At 47.1% G+C, this 16,357-nt stretch overlaps 1 protein-coding gene and 1 long non-coding RNA gene across 3 annotated transcripts in view; one reads left to right on the top strand and one right to left on the bottom strand.

Moving 5' to 3' along the window:
- The window catches only part of 5033421B08Rik, a 76,905-nt gene extending 75,863 nt beyond the window's left edge, over window positions 1-1,042 (bottom strand). Inside the window, exon 1 of one of the 2 annotated variants that reach the window (XR_872469.3) lies at window positions 741-1,042. This is a non-coding gene — a long non-coding RNA (RIKEN cDNA 5033421B08 gene). The remainder of the gene's footprint in view (window positions 1-740) is intronic. The other variant, XR_872470.2, reaches the window with a different exon arrangement.
- An 11,153-nt stretch (window positions 1,043-12,195) lies between these two features.
- Window positions 12,196-14,544, top strand: Rhob (ras homolog family member B). The gene has a single exon (NM_007483.3). It carries the CDS (start codon window positions 12,573-12,575, stop codon window positions 13,161-13,163), a length of 591 nt encoding a protein of 196 aa, NP_031509.1. The 5' UTR covers window positions 12,196-12,572; the 3' UTR covers window positions 13,164-14,544.
- Window positions 14,545-16,357: the final 1,813 nt, after the last annotated feature.

Here is a 16,357-nt window from a genome sequence, read left to right as displayed (position 1 = left end):
GGGCTCTCACATGTAACTCAGGAAGAGGGCCCTGGAATCGAAACACACACACACACACACACACACACACACACACACACACACGAACACAGGATATTGGGAACATTTAAGTGGCCAGCAAAGTCAAAAGCTGCAGGTTAGAAGGCTTCTAATTCAGTATATTTTGTAGTTTTGACTCCAAATCTGCAGAGTAACAGGCTGAACACCGAGGTGGGTATCCTGTGTTACAGTCTTGGGTTAGACTCTACTCTTTTTTTAAGGGGAACTGATGAAAGCCTTCAACTAACTAGACGAGACCCACCTACAGTTTTGAGTGTAACCTACTCCAAGACTGCAGCTTTTGGTGTTAATCTGTCTTTTCAGAAAATGCTCTTGCATTTAGATGAATGCTGTGTGGTGGAGCATTTGAGCATCGCAGTGTAGCCAAGTCCCTGGTAGGAGCCCTAGGGTGCCGAGTGCAAGGAGCCTCAATTAGTAGTGTTTCACAGGCCTTGTAGCCACTCACTGCTGTGGGAACTGTGTCTGGGAGCCACTGGGCGAGGGTTGTTTATGCATGAAGTATCTCAAGGAAACCCCTTTCCTGTCTCAGATGATCACCCCAGACTTTGCCTCATATGCCTTTCCTCTCTGCTGATTCTGCTTTGTGCTGTACCCTGCCATAAATCACATCTACGGAACATTTCCAGGCTTATCACTGGATTATCGATCAAAGGAAATCTTGGAGACGACTATTTACTTACCTTCAACTGCTCTGATCTAGACTTGGCCGACCTCCAGTTCCAGTAAATGCCTCTCCCCGACCTATACTCCCAGTCTCCTATTCAGCCTCCTATACAGAATCCAGATCGCTGTGCCATCTCACGCCTCTCACGTGTTCTCCATTTGGCCGGGCTAACTTCCACGATACCAAGTCTCAGCATGTTTTGTTATCCAGTGCTGCGGAACAAGCCACCTCCAAACCCTGTGGCTTAAGACAACAACAGCTCATCATGTCTCATATCTCCGTGGGTTGATGAGTCAGGCGGTTCTTCAGCTTCCCAGGGGTTGGTCGGGAGTTTAGGGTGGAAATTTCTAGTGGCTCCACCCACACAGATGGCAGCACCAGCTGTTAGTTCAGCTGAGGCTAATGGCCAAGGTCACAGTTCTCTTCCATACGGGGCTTCTATGTAAGACTGGTTGATTTTCTTCAGAGCGTGGTGGGTGGGTTCCAGGGGAAATTTTTTTATTCCTAAAGAGCAAGACCACAGCAAGCTGCAGCTTGCATCAATCATGGCGAGATACCATTGAGGTAAGCTGGTGTTCCTGGCCAAACTCACAATCATTATAGGAGGGAGCTACACAAAGAAACTAGTGCTTGAGGGTGGAGTTTAATGGAGATTGCCAAAGAGCAATATGTCATTTATTCGAGTCTTCTCAGACCTTTGTATGCCACTCCCCTTGTACTTAACTTATAGCACTTACCCCATCAGCTGGAAGTAGCAGGTTTGGTTGCAAGAATTTTCCTGGACTGGAGCTCCTTTGAGAGCACACACTATCTGTGTTCTCCCTCTGTCCCAATCCTAAGTACACCCTGCTAGAAGGATTCATGGTAAAACTAGGGGAGTCACGATTACCACCTGTTTCCTATTTGCCAGACTCAAGCCCTATCAGTTAGACTTCGGAAGCTGAATAGACAGTTACACTGTCCTCAGAGTGTGGCAGCCAGGTGCTGTAAATAGATTCCTGGCAGATAGGAAGCATCTAGTAACCCTTAATGGCATCAATAAACACACGACAGAGTGAACTTCCTAGTTAATCATTGAGATTTCCACGTTGTAAATGCATCAGATTCTTTTTCTTTGTGACAGGGTCTCCCTCTGGTGCCTTGGCTGGCTTGGAAGGTACCATGTCGGTCAAGCTGCCCTAAACCTCACAATGACCCACCTGCCTCTGCCCCGTTGGGTGCTAGGGTTATTGGTGTGTTCCACTGTATCTTGTCTTTTCAGTTTTGTTTTTGTTTTTTTAGACATACACTGTGATCAAGATGAGAAAAAACACACATTCCGTAGATGAAGCAAGTTCATCAAAGTTGTCTTTAGGAGGCTTCTTTGGCCTCTCTTTGGGACAATTTCCTAGGAATACAGTTTCATTTGCTAAATCATGCTACACAGTTTTGTGTCAGGAAAGGACGAGGCACAGCCCATGAACGTGTTCTCTGATTCCCAGACTCTGGGGTTCTGAGCACTTAACTCCTAATGCAGGCTCCATCTATAAATAGTCACAGACACGTCTTCAGTGGCAACACACTGGAGTGTGGCAATCCATTGTGAACTCAGCTCCTCCCTACTGCAAAATTCTGACTTCATCAGAGAGCAGCAGGGGTGAATCATTCCTGTGCAGAGGCGCCAATGACATCATTCACTTTTTAAGAACCAGAGAGAGAGAGGTTGATGTTCTATTCTGTGTTTCCCTTTGGGACAAGGTTCTCTACCCCACTGTAGGCACCTGTCAGCTATGGGAACGACCCCTTACTTAAGACCTCCGCCAGCTTCTGCCTTTGGAATGCAGTGTTTAAAACTCAAATAAAAGAAGATTTGACTTAGTGCTATCCAATACCAAATGGTCAACCCTGAAAACATATAGATAAGTAACAAGTTGCCTGAGTAGGTTATATTTAGAAATATGTATAAATATATGTAATAACAATAAAAAAAAAGAGGCCATGAATTTTACAGAGAGCAAGGAGAGGCATATGGGAGGATTAAGAGTGAGCAAAGAGAAGGAAGAGATGATGTAATTATAATATCAAACATACATATTTATAAATATAATATATAAAAATATATAAAGGCTGGGCAGTGGTGCCGCATGCCTTTAATCTCAGTACTTGGGAGGCAGAGGCAGGTGGATCTCTGAGTTCGAGGCCAGCCTGGTCTATAGTATGAGTTCCAGGGCAGCCAGGGCTACACAGAGAAACCCTGTCTTGAAAAATCAAAAAAAAAAAATTAAACAATTTTAGGAAGGAAGAGAAGAGGAAGGGAGGGGAGGAAGAAAAATAAAATAAAAAGATCATCTTTCTGTTTTATAAAAGATTCTTTGTTGTTACTTTTTTTGGGGGGAGGGGCAGGTTATGAGACAGGGTTTCTCTGTGTAGCCCTGGCTGTCCTGGAACTTACTCGTAGACCAGGCTGGCCCGAATTCAGAAATCCACCTGCCTCTGCCTCCCAAGTGCTGGGATTAAAGGCATGTGCCACCATTGCCCGACTTTGTTGTTACTTTTAAGTTTTTACTTATTATTGAAAGGATTGGTATGGGCTCAGGATCTCCAAGACCAAGTTCTTAGAACAAAGGAGATTTGTTTGCCTTGGAGAAACAAAGGACCGGGAATAAAAAACAAAGACAGGAATAAAGATAAAGACAAATAGATAAAGACGAAGATAGGGGTTGAGGAAGAAGGAAAATGGAACAAGGGAGGCATGGAGGGGTGTTTGTCCTAGAACACAATAAAGGACTGCCTTTGGATAGAGAGGAGACAGATGTGGCCCATAGGCAAGTGGCACTTTATAAAGGTAAAATGGGAAACACAGAGTTAGCATGAGGTGCTTAACTTTAACTGAGCATGTTAATCAGGTGATGAACCAAAGGAGGCTTTTGATTGGTGGACTTAAATACCTTGATAGGTGGACCTTGGTAGTCAGCCTCAGGAGGAGGAAGTAGCCAAATAAGGGAATAGACGTTTGGGGCTAGCTTTAGGAATCCGATCTAATGGTTTTTATTAAGGCAGAGAGAATGGAGAAGGACAACAAGGCCTGACAGAGCCACCATTGCCACGCTCAGGCTGGCTAGAGTCCCTTCTATTATTGGGGTTCCTTTAATTAATATTCACACATTGTTGTGAATATTGTCAGCAGACAGTTGTGTGGAGTCGGATCTCTTCTTCTTCCTCCCTGGGCTTCCATGACTGGCTGAACTCGGGTCCCATGTTTGTGTCTAAGCATCTTCACCTGCTTAGGCCTCGCAGGCACTGACTGTAGTTAGTGTTTCAGTAGAAGGACTGACTGGCCAGCTCCCCCTTGCTCCATGTAAGTGCATTTCACACAGCTCAGGATCAAACTTGCTCTGTTGGAATTAGCCAGGTCCATCTGTGCTTTCATTGAATAGTAACCTGCTTTATTTGTAACTTCTGGATTTCTAGCCAGAGTGTGGTAGCACTGGGGAGGCACAGACAGGTAGATCTCTTGAGTTCGAGGCCAGCTTGGTCTACAGAGGGAGTTCCAGGACAGCCAGGGCTACACAGAGAAACCCTGACTTGAAAAAACAAATAACAAACCAAAAATTTAAAAATTAACTAAATAATCAAACAAATAAATATTCTGAGTTTCTATAGACTTGTTATACCACACTTTCAAGTACCCCATAGTCTGCTACCACTATCTACCATCTCATATGCTCTGGTAGAATGCCTGTAGAGATGTGAGATGCCTATTATCTTAATTTTTTTTTTAACAGAAGTGGTGAAACCTACAAAGACCTACAAGGAATGACCCGCTTGGGCTTCAGACCTAGGAAGTGGAAGGGCTAAAGAGTGGCTCTTGGCTTTTGACGTGAGGCTCCTTCTTTTATGCTATGCATTGATGAACCACATGTCTGTAGCTTGGCTGAATTACTAAATGTGTGTGCAATTGCAGCTAACACCCTGGAACCTACAGGCGCCTGCTGGGTGGATTTCGTAATGATGCACTTGGGTAACAGCAAGTCCCGACCTCTCCTCCATGTCCTCAGTCCTCAGAGGCAAAGCTTGGACTCTTCTCTCCTCAGGCAAACCTCACCCTTGGAAAGAGGGGGTTTCTTCTTCTGCCTATGGCTGTTGCTCTCTTGCCCTTGGACAGCTTTGGTTAGAAACTTTATACAAAAATGTCAACAGCAAATGTCTCAGAAGTTCCATTTGCCACCCCACCCCCACCCCCACCCTGGGAAAACAGTCGGGAGCTCTTCCAGGTCTGGTTCTAGTGTTTTATTTACTGTCTGTTCTTTATTCACATATCTGTGATATCATCCTTGACCGCCTGTGTATTTACACACTGTAACGTAATGTAAAGTCTCAGACAATTGCTTTACAGTCCTGTCCCAACCCCACCCCGTCAATCTATGCTTATTAAATCAAAATGGGTAAGGCAGAGGTTCAGAGAGGACTTCCTGGGGACAATCTACATCCAGAGGTCAGGCTTTGTTTGTTTTTTCCTAAAATTGAGCTTGAACAAAGATATTGGCATTTGCTATTCTCTCTCTTCCTCCCTCCCTCCCTCCCTCCCTCCCTCCCTCCCTCCCTCCCTCCCTCCCTCCCTCCTTCCCCCACCCATTTCCCTCTATCCTCTTAAGGTTTGCTGAAATGCACAGCCTACCCAGCTCAATAGAAGAAATAAGCATGTAGGTTTATTTTGCATGTGTTGGGTGCACTGGAGGACAACTACCCAGGACCCCAGGAAAGATTTAGAGAGCTATAAACCTTCACAAGCAGGGAAGGTAGATAGTTTGGGGGAGAAGGGAAGGACAAGAAAGCCTCATCTGCTGACTTTGAAAAGGAAAATTAGCCAAAATAGCTAAACAACCTCAACTGTCCACACTAGGGGGAAAGAACAATGAAAGGGAGGGCAGCATGGTGGGACACACTTTTAATCCCAGCAACTTGGAATGTTGAGAGAGGAAGCTTTGGGATTCAAGGCCAGCCTGGGTAACATAAAAAAGACCCTGTCTCTGGTTGGGGGTACATCCCAGTTGGTAGAATGCATACACCCTGAATTTGATCATCAGCCAGCACTACATAAAACTAGGTGTGGCAATTTTAGGTCCAGCCCCAGCTACAATCTGAAGAAAAAGAAAACAAATCTTTACTTTTTACTTTATATATATATATGTATATGTATATGTATATGTATATGTATATGTATATGTATACGTATACGTATACGTATACGTATACGTATACGTATACGTATACGTATACACAGACACAGACACACACACACACACACACACACACACACACACACGCTGGGGGCTAGAGAGATGGCTCAGAAAGTTAAGAGCACTACTTCAGAGGATCAGGGTTCTGTTCCCAGCACCACGTTGGAGATTCACAACCCTCCATAAGTCCAGTTCCAGGTGATTTAACGTCCTCTTCTGACCTTCACGGGTGTGTGATGCATAGACATACCTGTAGGCAAAATACTCATATACATAAAATTAAATCTAAATCATAATATGAATATTTACATACACACCCACCACCACCACACCCACCACCAGGTAAGCAGTAAGAGAGTGTGGGAAGGAAGCTCCTGTCTCCTAGACTGCAGAGTCCCTAAGAGTATCTGAACCTGACAATGAGTTTGGGCCAAATTAAAGCAAACTCTACAGGTAAAAACAGGAGGATTCCAGACATGCTGTGACTGCCTGAGTTGGTGTCTTTAGAAACCAGGACACCACTGAATCAAACTATCATATTAAAAATGTAAAAGTTGGGTGGGGGAGGCTGGAGAGATGGCTCAGTGGTTAAGAGCACTGACTGCTCTGCCAGAGGTCCTGAGTTCAATTCCCAGCAACCACAAGGTTGCTCACAGCTATCTGTAATGAAAATCAATGCTCTCTTCTGATGTATCTGAAAATCTTTTTTTTAATGTAAAAAAGTAAAAGTAATTTATATACTGTGTCCAAATATATTTAACATTAAATTTGAATTATTTAAGAGTAGCTCCACTCTGTCCTGGGTAGTTGCCCCTTTGATATGTGACTTATGCAACAGTGGTTAACGAGCTCTGATACCACTGTGCACTGCATAGTCATGGCACATCTCCATTTGATTACTAAGTTTTTGTTGAAAATAAAATCTGTTTTTTAGATTTCACAAAATTTCCAGTAGAAAAATAGACTCACCTCCCAGTGTTTTACAAACAGTCCACGTGGCAGGACCGCTTTCCTGTTCACGTTCTCTTTTCAACTAACTTTGACTTTCTTTAAAGAACAAATAGCAAACTGAAAAAACAAAACACAAAAAAGTTTTAAAACTTTTTTTTTGGTTCACTTAATTTTTTAGGTTTTTTGCCTGCATGTGTGTCTGTGTGAAAATATTGGATCCCCTGAGACTGGTATTGCTGACAGTTGTGAGGTGTTACGTGGGTGCTGGGGGTTGGACCCTGGTCTTTTGGATGAGCAGCCAGTTTTCTTAACCACAGAGCCATCTCTCCTGCCCTTAAATAAAAAGGCATTACTTATCTACTCTTGTGTGTATGTGTGTGTGTGCGTGCGTGCGTGCGTGTGCGTGTGTGCACCACTGGCTGTCATAAGACCACTTTAGGGAGCTATCTCTCCCCTTTCATCATGTGGATCCCAGGAATTAAACATGGTTCGTACTTTTGGCCACTGAGCCATCCCATGGCCACCTGCTAAGCCTTTACAGAAAGAGTTCCGTGTCCCAGGCCATGAAGTTGCTCTGTGGCCAAGAATGACCTCAACAATGGCGACCGGTCTGCTCTCTGCTCTCTGCTCTCACTGCCCTCCCCAGTCCTAGAATTACACATGTGCACCACCATGTCCAGTTTACTTGGTTCTGGGGCTCAAACTCAGGGCTTCTGGCGAGCTAGGCAAGCACTCTACCAACTGTGTATATACCTCTGACCTTCTAACACCTGTCTTAAATATTTTAGTTAAAATTAAACACCAGAAATTTAATTCCTTCATGGTATGAGGAACAGACACTCCAAGTACCTATAGCCACCCGTGGTTGGAGGCTGCAGCACAGCTTTGGAGCAGCCCACAGCCCTTTAGCTCTTTCCTCAGATTCTGGGTTAGGCAGGGAGAGAGGTCAGACCAAAAGGCCATTGTCCAAGTTCCCAGGTTTAATAGTCTAACTGTGTTGATTCTCTGAGGAGTTCACTAATCTCTTTTGAAACCCCCAAGTCAAACTAGGTCTCAAGTAAAGAGACAGAGAAGCTGGAGGGCAACACACACACACACACACACACACACACACACACACACACACACACACACACACGTGCGCGCGCACGCACACTAAATGTAAAAAAAAAATCACAAAGAATCTTCTTGTGAAGTGTTTTTTAGAGTTTTATATCTTGTAACCAATTTTCTTTCTATCTTTCTTTCTTTCTTCCTTCCTTTCTTATTTATTTATTTATTTGTATTTATTTCATTTACATTTCCAATGCTATCCCAAAAGTCCCCACAGGCACCCCCCCCACTCCCCCACCCACCCACTCCTTGGCCCTGGCATTCCCCTGTACTGAGTCATATAAAGTTTGCAATGGACCTCTCTTTCCACTGATGGCCGACTAGGCCATCTTCTGATTCATATTCAGCTAGACACACGAGCTCCAGGGGGGTACTGGTTAGTTCATATTGTTGTTCCACCTATAGGGTTGCAGTTCCCTTTAGCTCCTTGGATACTTTCTCTAGCTCCTCCATTGGGGGCCCTGTGGTCCATTCAATAGCTGACTGTGAGCATCCACTTCTGTGTTTGCTAGGCCCGGCATAGTCTCACAAAAGACAGCTATATCTGGGTTCTTTCAGCAAAATCTTGATAGTGTCTGCAATGGTGTTAGTGTTTGGAAGCTGATTATGGGATGGATCCCCGGATATGGTAGTCTCTAGATGGTCCATCCTTTTGTCTCAGCTCCAAACTTTGTCTCTGTAACTCCTTCCATGGGTGTTTTGTTCCCAATTCTAAGAAGGGGCAAAGTGTCCACACTTTGGTCTTCGTTCTTCTTGAGTTTCATGCGTATAGCAAATTGTATCTTATATCTTGGGTATTCTAAGTTTCTGGGCTAATATCCACTTATCAGTGAGTACATATTGTGTGAGTTCTTTTGTGATTGGGTTACCTCACTCAGGATGATGCCCTCCAGGTCCATCCATTTGGCTAGGAATTTCATAAATTCATTCTTTTTTTTTTAAAGGTTTATTTATTGATTATATGTAAGTACATTGTAGCTGTCTTCAGACACTCCAGAAGAGGGAGTCAGATCTCGTTACGGATGGTTGTGAGCCACCATGTGGTTGCTGGGATTTGAACTCCGGACCTTTGGAAGAGCAGTCGGGTGCTCTTACCCACTGAGCCATCTCACCAGCCCCAAATTCATTCTTTTTAATAGCTGAGTAGTACTCCATTGTGTAAATGTACCACATTTTCTGTATCCATTCCTCTGTTGAGGGGCATCTGGGTTCTTTCCAGCTTCTGGCTATTATAAATAAGGCTGCTATGAACATAGTGGAGCATGTGTCCTTCTTACCGGTTGGTTGAAACATCTTCTGGATATATGCCCAGGAGAGGTATTGCTGTAACCGATTGTAAAATAAAAATATTCACAAATGCCAATTTCAAGTGCTTTTTTCATATTTTTTAAAAGAAAAAAGTTATGAATACTGCCACAAGGTGGCGCTAAAATCTAGTGAAAAATTCCAGTGTCTGGTCTGATCTAGTAGGGTGTGATTTACAGCCGCCCCTGGGGGAGGGAGGTGCAGTAACAACAACAAAACCCACAAAACAAACAAAGGGCAGATAAATTAGGTTGCAGACTAGAAATAGATCGGTTTGAAAGGTAAGTATGACTTTGTTCTCCTTCATACACTGAATTTTTTTTTTTTTTTTTTTGGTTTTTCGAGACAGGGTTTCTCTGTATAGTCTTGGCTGTCCTGGAACTCACTCTGTAGACCAGGCTGGCTTTGAACTCAGAAATCCACCTGTCTCTGCCTCCCAAGTGCTGGGATTAAAGGCGTGCGCCACCACCGCCCGGCTTCATGCACTGAATGTTAATAACTCTTGGAGAATTAAATCTAGTCATTGCCTTGCAGTGACAGTGCACTTTGAAGGGTGTGGGGCCTGACAAGGGGATACTATAAAACTCATCAGCAAGTTTGGAAAAGTTAATGCTATAAGCAGTGAGCTAGGTCTTTGAGGCCGCCAGTCCTGTTTTGAGAGAACGCCGTTTCGATTCTTCTCCTTCTTTACTTCGGCATAACTTGCCCACTTTGTATTTTTAGCAATTACTTCGATATAGAGATTTGAGCTTGGAACACCCCGTATGATACGTCTGGAAATCAGGAAGCCGGTGGCCGTAATCCTGCTTCCTGGTTCTTTGTATTTAAGTCTTTGAAAGAAGCACACGGGACAAAGCTCTGGTTTATATTTTCTTAATATTTAAAGCTGAAGGACATAGCCAAGATTCCCAAGCTATATTAAGACCACGGAGAGCAGAGCTAATAACACAGCAATCAAAAGGTTTAACTACGAGGAGAAAAATATGTGTAGATAAGATTTTTCCCCTAAAAGGCATGTGTGGGGTGTGTGTGTGCGTGTGTGTGTGTGTGTGTGTGTGTGTGTGCAAAGTGACTTCCTCAACCAATGACAAACCAAACCATGTGACAGTTCCTTAGGTCTGAAAAACTAAAGCAGAGAAAAACAGAGACTGGGCCCTGCAGTGGGGATAATCCAGAATGCAGGGAACACAGCTCTCCCCCACTGATGGAACACTATGGCTTGATCATATCTGTCCAGATACACAGAAACTGTAACATGGGGATTATATGTGAAAACATTGGCTGCTTGTGTTTGGTCTGATTATAGCAGGATCTGATGTTAAGAACTAAAAAGTTCCACTTTTGAAAAACTGGGTTAGCTCCCAAAGTCATTTACCCCTCCCCGTTGTTTTCTCTCTCTGTCTCATTTGGTTGCCCAGACTGCCTAGACTTGGAAGGCCAACCCCTGTGCGTCCTGTGTGGCTGGGTCTACAGGTGGGCAGGCCTACCACTGCACGGACCATTTTTACTGCTTCTTTAGGGCCCAGCATAGTGCTAGGTCTTCATGATGCTCAGGTGGGAGGAAATCCTGGCCCTCGGACAACTCACAGTCCAGAGAGAGAGACAAAGAAATGGGTCATAAGGTCATCATGACATGGTCACTGAGAAAGCTTTCTCTTAGCTGGTACCCCTAGCCTAGCCCTCCATGAGGACCCCACGCAGCAATGTTAAGCCATTTCCCCACTTTCTTTCCTCCTTTTTCTTTGTTCAGTTTCTCTTGGGGGCGGGGTAAGGCCCTCTTTGACGCCCTTTGCAGCTTTCTGTCTTTCCTATTTCTTACAGTGGACTGGCTTAAATCCTTTAAGATAGGAAGAGGTGTCATCTCCTGCAGGAAGTGGTAATTCACGAGTTAAGACCTGGTGTGTATGAAGAAACTCCATCCTCTGTACAGAAACCGTGTGCCCACCGGCAAGTTCCCTGCGAGGCCGCATGCCTGCTTTCCCAGCTTGAAGCTTTTCATCTGCTCCATGAGAGTTGTTGGGATAGATGGGTTTCCTTGCACAGTGTACTTCAAGCAGTTCTCTGGCTTTAGGGCGAGAATCAGATGTAATGTGGTAGGACTGGGTGAAGGTTGCCTGCCCAAGCTGGGTGCTTTCTTTTTCAGCGGAGTGCCCTGCACCTCGCTTTCCTTTGTCCTACAGCTGTGTGTCTCCTAGATTCCTCCCCTTATCTTCTTCACCCGGAGACCTAAGTGTGGGCCTTGAAGAGAAAGCCGAGAGGGGACTCACCCAGGCCCACACAATTTACTGTTAGCCTTTCTCAGTGAAAAGGCTGCCCTGGGTAAGTGTCAGAATTCGGCCCAGAGCACACGAGGGGTTAGTTATCTAAACAAAGTTAAGAAAGAACGAAACCCTTGGCTAGGTAACAAAACCGTGCACCGGTGTCTGTTTAAGTGAAAACAAAACCACGTTAAAGGCGCCGCCCCTCCCCCATGCTTGATCACCCGTAGTTCGCTCGGAAGCTAGATAAAGCTGAAGCCCTGGGAGCAGCCAACGCCCCACAAGAGTGTAGCTCGTCTCGGAACTGCCCACCCAGACCCGGAGGGCTCCAGGCTGCCTGCTCCACGATGTCGCACTCAGAGAGGCTGCGACGAAGGCGGGGACCCGGCGGCCACACAACCCCACGGGGCGGGTCGCCGCGCAGACTCCACAGTCAACGCCTCTCCCAGCCCCGCGGACAGGGCAGTCAATCAAGCTAAGGCGAACCCGCCTTCGGACTGCAGCGGGCGACCAATCGGAGCCAAGCTCCGCAGCGATGAGCTCAGCCCTATGGCTTCCCATTGGGTGGCTATATTAAGAAAGTGGCCGGACTCTTTAAATAGCGGGCGCTAGGGCCGCAGCCCGCATCTGCCACCGCAGTTCGGTTGTCGTCGTCTGCGCCCCTGTACCCTAGGTCTAGAGTGAACCCGCCCCGGGAAAGAAGCTAGGCCGGGTCCGCAGCATCAGCCATCACTTCGCACAAAGCAGCGCAGCTCCGGGACCGCCGAGGACCACAGCGGCGCGGCAGCGGCGCGGCGACACTCAGTGCACCGTATGCCCCTGCGCCCCTGCCGAGGCAACCGGAGCGCCCCGAGAGACCGCGCCGCCGCGGGGTCCAGGTGCAGTTAGCGAGCCTAGCCCGCAGCGCGCAGTCGCGGGAGAGCGGGGAGCGGCAAGCAACAGGGAGCGGGACGGCGGCGAGGCGCTCGCGGGCCCCTCCTGCTGCCCGCGCCCGGCGAGCTCATGGCGGCCATCCGCAAGAAGCTGGTGGTGGTGGGCGACGGCGCGTGCGGCAAGACGTGCCTGCTGATCGTGTTCAGTAAAGACGAATTCCCCGAGGTGTACGTGCCCACCGTGTTCGAGAACTATGTGGCGGACATCGAGGTGGACGGCAAGCAGGTGGAGCTGGCGCTGTGGGACACGGCAGGCCAGGAGGACTACGATCGTTTACGGCCGCTCTCCTATCCGGACACCGACGTCATCCTTATGTGCTTCTCGGTGGACAGCCCGGACTCTCTCGAGAACATCCCCGAGAAGTGGGTGCCCGAGGTAAAGCACTTCTGCCCCAATGTGCCCATCATCCTGGTGGCCAACAAAAAAGACCTGCGCAGCGACGAGCATGTCCGCACGGAGCTGGCCCGCATGAAGCAGGAGCCAGTGCGCACGGATGACGGCCGCGCCATGGCGGTGCGCATCCAAGCCTATGACTACCTCGAGTGCTCGGCCAAGACCAAGGAGGGCGTGCGCGAGGTTTTTGAGACGGCCACGCGCGCCGCGCTGCAGAAGCGCTACGGATCCCAGAATGGCTGCATCAACTGCTGCAAGGTGCTATGAGGGACGCGTCCTGCCTCACGCCCTTGCCAGCGTGGCTCCCCCTCCTTGGCCCGGTCGCCCACGAACCGGGAGAAAGGGAGACCCATGCCCCCAAGGACACCACCAGACTGCCTGACATCTGCTGGTGGCTCTGGCTGGTCACGCTGAGAATTAGCGTGGGCACCGAGCTCCCCCTTCCCAGTGTCTGTGTGTGTCCAGCTGTGTGGCACAGGCCTGGGCACCCTGCTGAGTGCCAAGGGGTTCCTGAGCATCCTTTTCTAAAGAGCCAGGCCTCAAAGTGTGGTTGTGTGTGTGTACGACTCCCTACACCCCACCCGACTCCTGCCCCACCCCCGCCTCTGGTTTCCCCAGGGGCACGCAGAGTGGTTGCGCCCCCAGCAGGTTTGCTTGTAACCAGCAAGCCACTACTGTTGCTCCATGTCTGTAACATAGACCCCTGGAATGGCGGGAGGGGAGGGCTGGGGGGAGGATGGGGCTGTTACATAAATACAGATTTTATTTTCGGAGGCAGAATGGTATTGTTTAGTGGTGTGTGGGGCGACCAGGGCCCAGAGCAGCTCCTTTCCCAGGCTGGGTCAGGCGCCCACCCATCCAAGCATGAACTGGACTTGGCCATCTTTCCACACCCTGGGGAAGACATTTGCAACTGACTTGGGGTCGAGAGGAAGCAGCTCAGACAGTGTCTCCTGGGCCAACCCCCAGCGAACCTCCGGCAGAGGATCCAGGGTGTGCAGTGGGGTCACTTTTGCCATAAGCGAACTTTGTGCCTGTCCTACAAATGAACATTGTTCAGCTCAAGAGACTATTGTTACTGAATTTATTTAAACGCTGAAGCTTTTTGTTGTTGATGAAAGAGTTCTTTGCACAATTGTCCCATTGTTTGACACCCAGTGTACTTGTCATTTGCATAAGACAGCATTCTGACCACACTTGTATGCTGTAACCTCATCTACTTCTGATGGTTTTTTTAAAACTATGATGACTCTAAGATTACAAAAACAACTAACTTTTGCTTTGTTTTCTTGAAAAAAAAATGTCAACAGTGTGAATTTTTTCTTTAAATTTGTGTAGCATACGCAGTTTTGGTAAAGGAAGGCAACAGGTATTGGGGTCTATTTAAACCCCCCCTCCCACAAGACAAGTCTCTTCTGTGTGAAATTTTCTGTACGTTCCATGTGCAGAGAAAAGCCTCCCCCCTCTCCCCCCCGCCAGCCCAGTGGTACTTCTAAATTGTCTTGTTTTGTTTTTGTTTTATTTTTTTTAAATAAACTGACAGATGACAAATGGTGAACTTATGATGTTTACATAAGAGTTCTATAAGCTGTGTATACAGATTTTTATGTAAAATATTAAAAGACTATGATCATGACATTTATAAACAGCTCCTGTGGCTTAATAGTGTCAGAAGATGTCTGAATTGGGGGTAAGGGAAGAGTTCTTGTGGAGGTCCTTTCTGGCAGTAACTGCAGCCTCTCTATAGTAGTAAATATGGCCATGAGCCTGGCACCTTTTAGGGGCTGGGTGACCCTGAGAGGCCAGGTTATTCCTGTCAGATTCCCGGAGGAGGCTAAGCTTGTCGTCCATCAGACACCCAGAGTGTACTAATTATTGTGAATTTAGTCCCATTAGGTGAGGACAAAGGTCTTGGTTTGACTTCATCTATAGGTCTTTAAGAAGTGTCTGAAGTTTATTCTGGGCTCTACTACTCTCACTTCAACAATAAGAAAGGTTGCTGTTTGTGAATGTTAAACATAGATGACTTTATTATTATTATTTAAAATGTTTTTAGGGGGGTGGTTAATCACATGTGTGGACCAGGCTAGAATTTAAGAGATGGGGAAAGCATGGCAGTGATGGCGGATGCCTTCAGTCCCAGCAAAAGCAGGCAAATCTCTTGAGTTATAGGCCAGCCTGGACTACAGATGCAGAGTGGGTTCCAGGGCTACACAGAGAAAAAAGAACAGACAAGCAAAGGAATAGACAATACTCCCAGAAACTAAGTTGGTATCTCTGGGAAAGGTTTGTGTGTGTGTGTGTGTGTGTGTGTGTATCTCTTGAGTGGGAGCCTAGGGAGGGAGTTGAAATAAGGAGCTGGCTCTTTAATTACAGAACTTTTGCCTGAATGTTTACAAAGGAACCCATGATGCCTTCCTCTAAGGACCAGGAAAGACCCAGTGTTTGACAGGTAGGCACTTTAAGCTAGAGCAGACCCTTTTTTTTTTTTTTTTTTTTTTTTTTTTTTAAGATTTCAATATTGAGGCCCCCTAATTTCAGACAGGCTTCCTTCTGCAGTGTACTCCAGCTAGACTGGCTGGTTTGCTCTTCAGAGCCCACATTAAAACCCTGCTCTAGACGGGAGGGCTCAAACCCGCCAGCTCCGAGGCTTCCAGAGAAGCGTGCCAACCTCTCCCATCTCATTCATGGGTGTGTTTTTGCTTTTGACAGCTTTGCTTTCTGGGCTCTTCGCGCTGGGTTGCCACCCTCTCTATGCCCCACCCCCACCCCACCCCCCGGGGTCCAAGCTGGGGAGGCCTCCTTTGAAGTTGCAGGCTTCAAAGAGGAGGCTTCTGTTTCCTTGTCTTCCCTCAGACTCTGAAGCACTTTTGTGAGCTCAGAAAAACCTGTCTGTGGTGACCTTTCACCCACTTAAGCATCCAGGACCTGGGCCTCCAGCTCCGCAGAGCCAAGGCCCATAGGCCAACAGTGGGGGATTGTCTGGGCTCTGCCAGGAGTGCCAAGGCTGGGTCTGCCCTGGGTGGCTGCTTCTTTGAGCAGAGTTTACTCCTTCCCCGTTCCCTTAACACTGCTCACCTTTATCCCACAGTTCATTTTAGAGACAAGTCTTTTCGATGAAAAACAATGTTTACTTGCAGATTTCCTGGTCGGAGTCCTTCCGCGTACCAGGGAGTGCAGGAACTAACTCTCTGTTGGGGAAAGAGTTCAGGCTTGGGCCAAATGCCCAGAACTTAGCTCTACAGCCAGCTGTCTGAGAACCTGGAGACCAGTCTCCTGAAAAGACCCATTCTGGACTTCCTGCCACTGCAGATCTGTCTGGTACTGAAAGCTGTTTTTCGTGTTTGGGGAAGACCAACACACAGATAATGCTCTGGCGCCCGAGTTACCCTTGGTTTAAGATTCAGGGCACTTACTGTAATATTCCTGCCAGAACACACTCTTTTTGTTACACCAGGGTC

This window comes from Mus musculus, chromosome 12, assembly GCF_000001635.26.
Source record: "Mus musculus strain C57BL/6J chromosome 12, GRCm38.p6 C57BL/6J".
Lineage (NCBI taxonomy): Eukaryota > Metazoa > Chordata > Mammalia > Rodentia > Muridae > Mus > Mus musculus.
Note: the sequence above shows the minus strand (reverse complement) of the source record. Positions and strands in the feature narration are given on the sequence as shown.

What these genes read in the sequence shown, in the direction of transcription:
- Rhob (NM_007483.3), top strand. Translation starts at nt 12,573, where the DNA reads ATGGCGGCCATCCGCAAGAAGCTGGTGGTGGTGGGCGACGGCGCGTGC.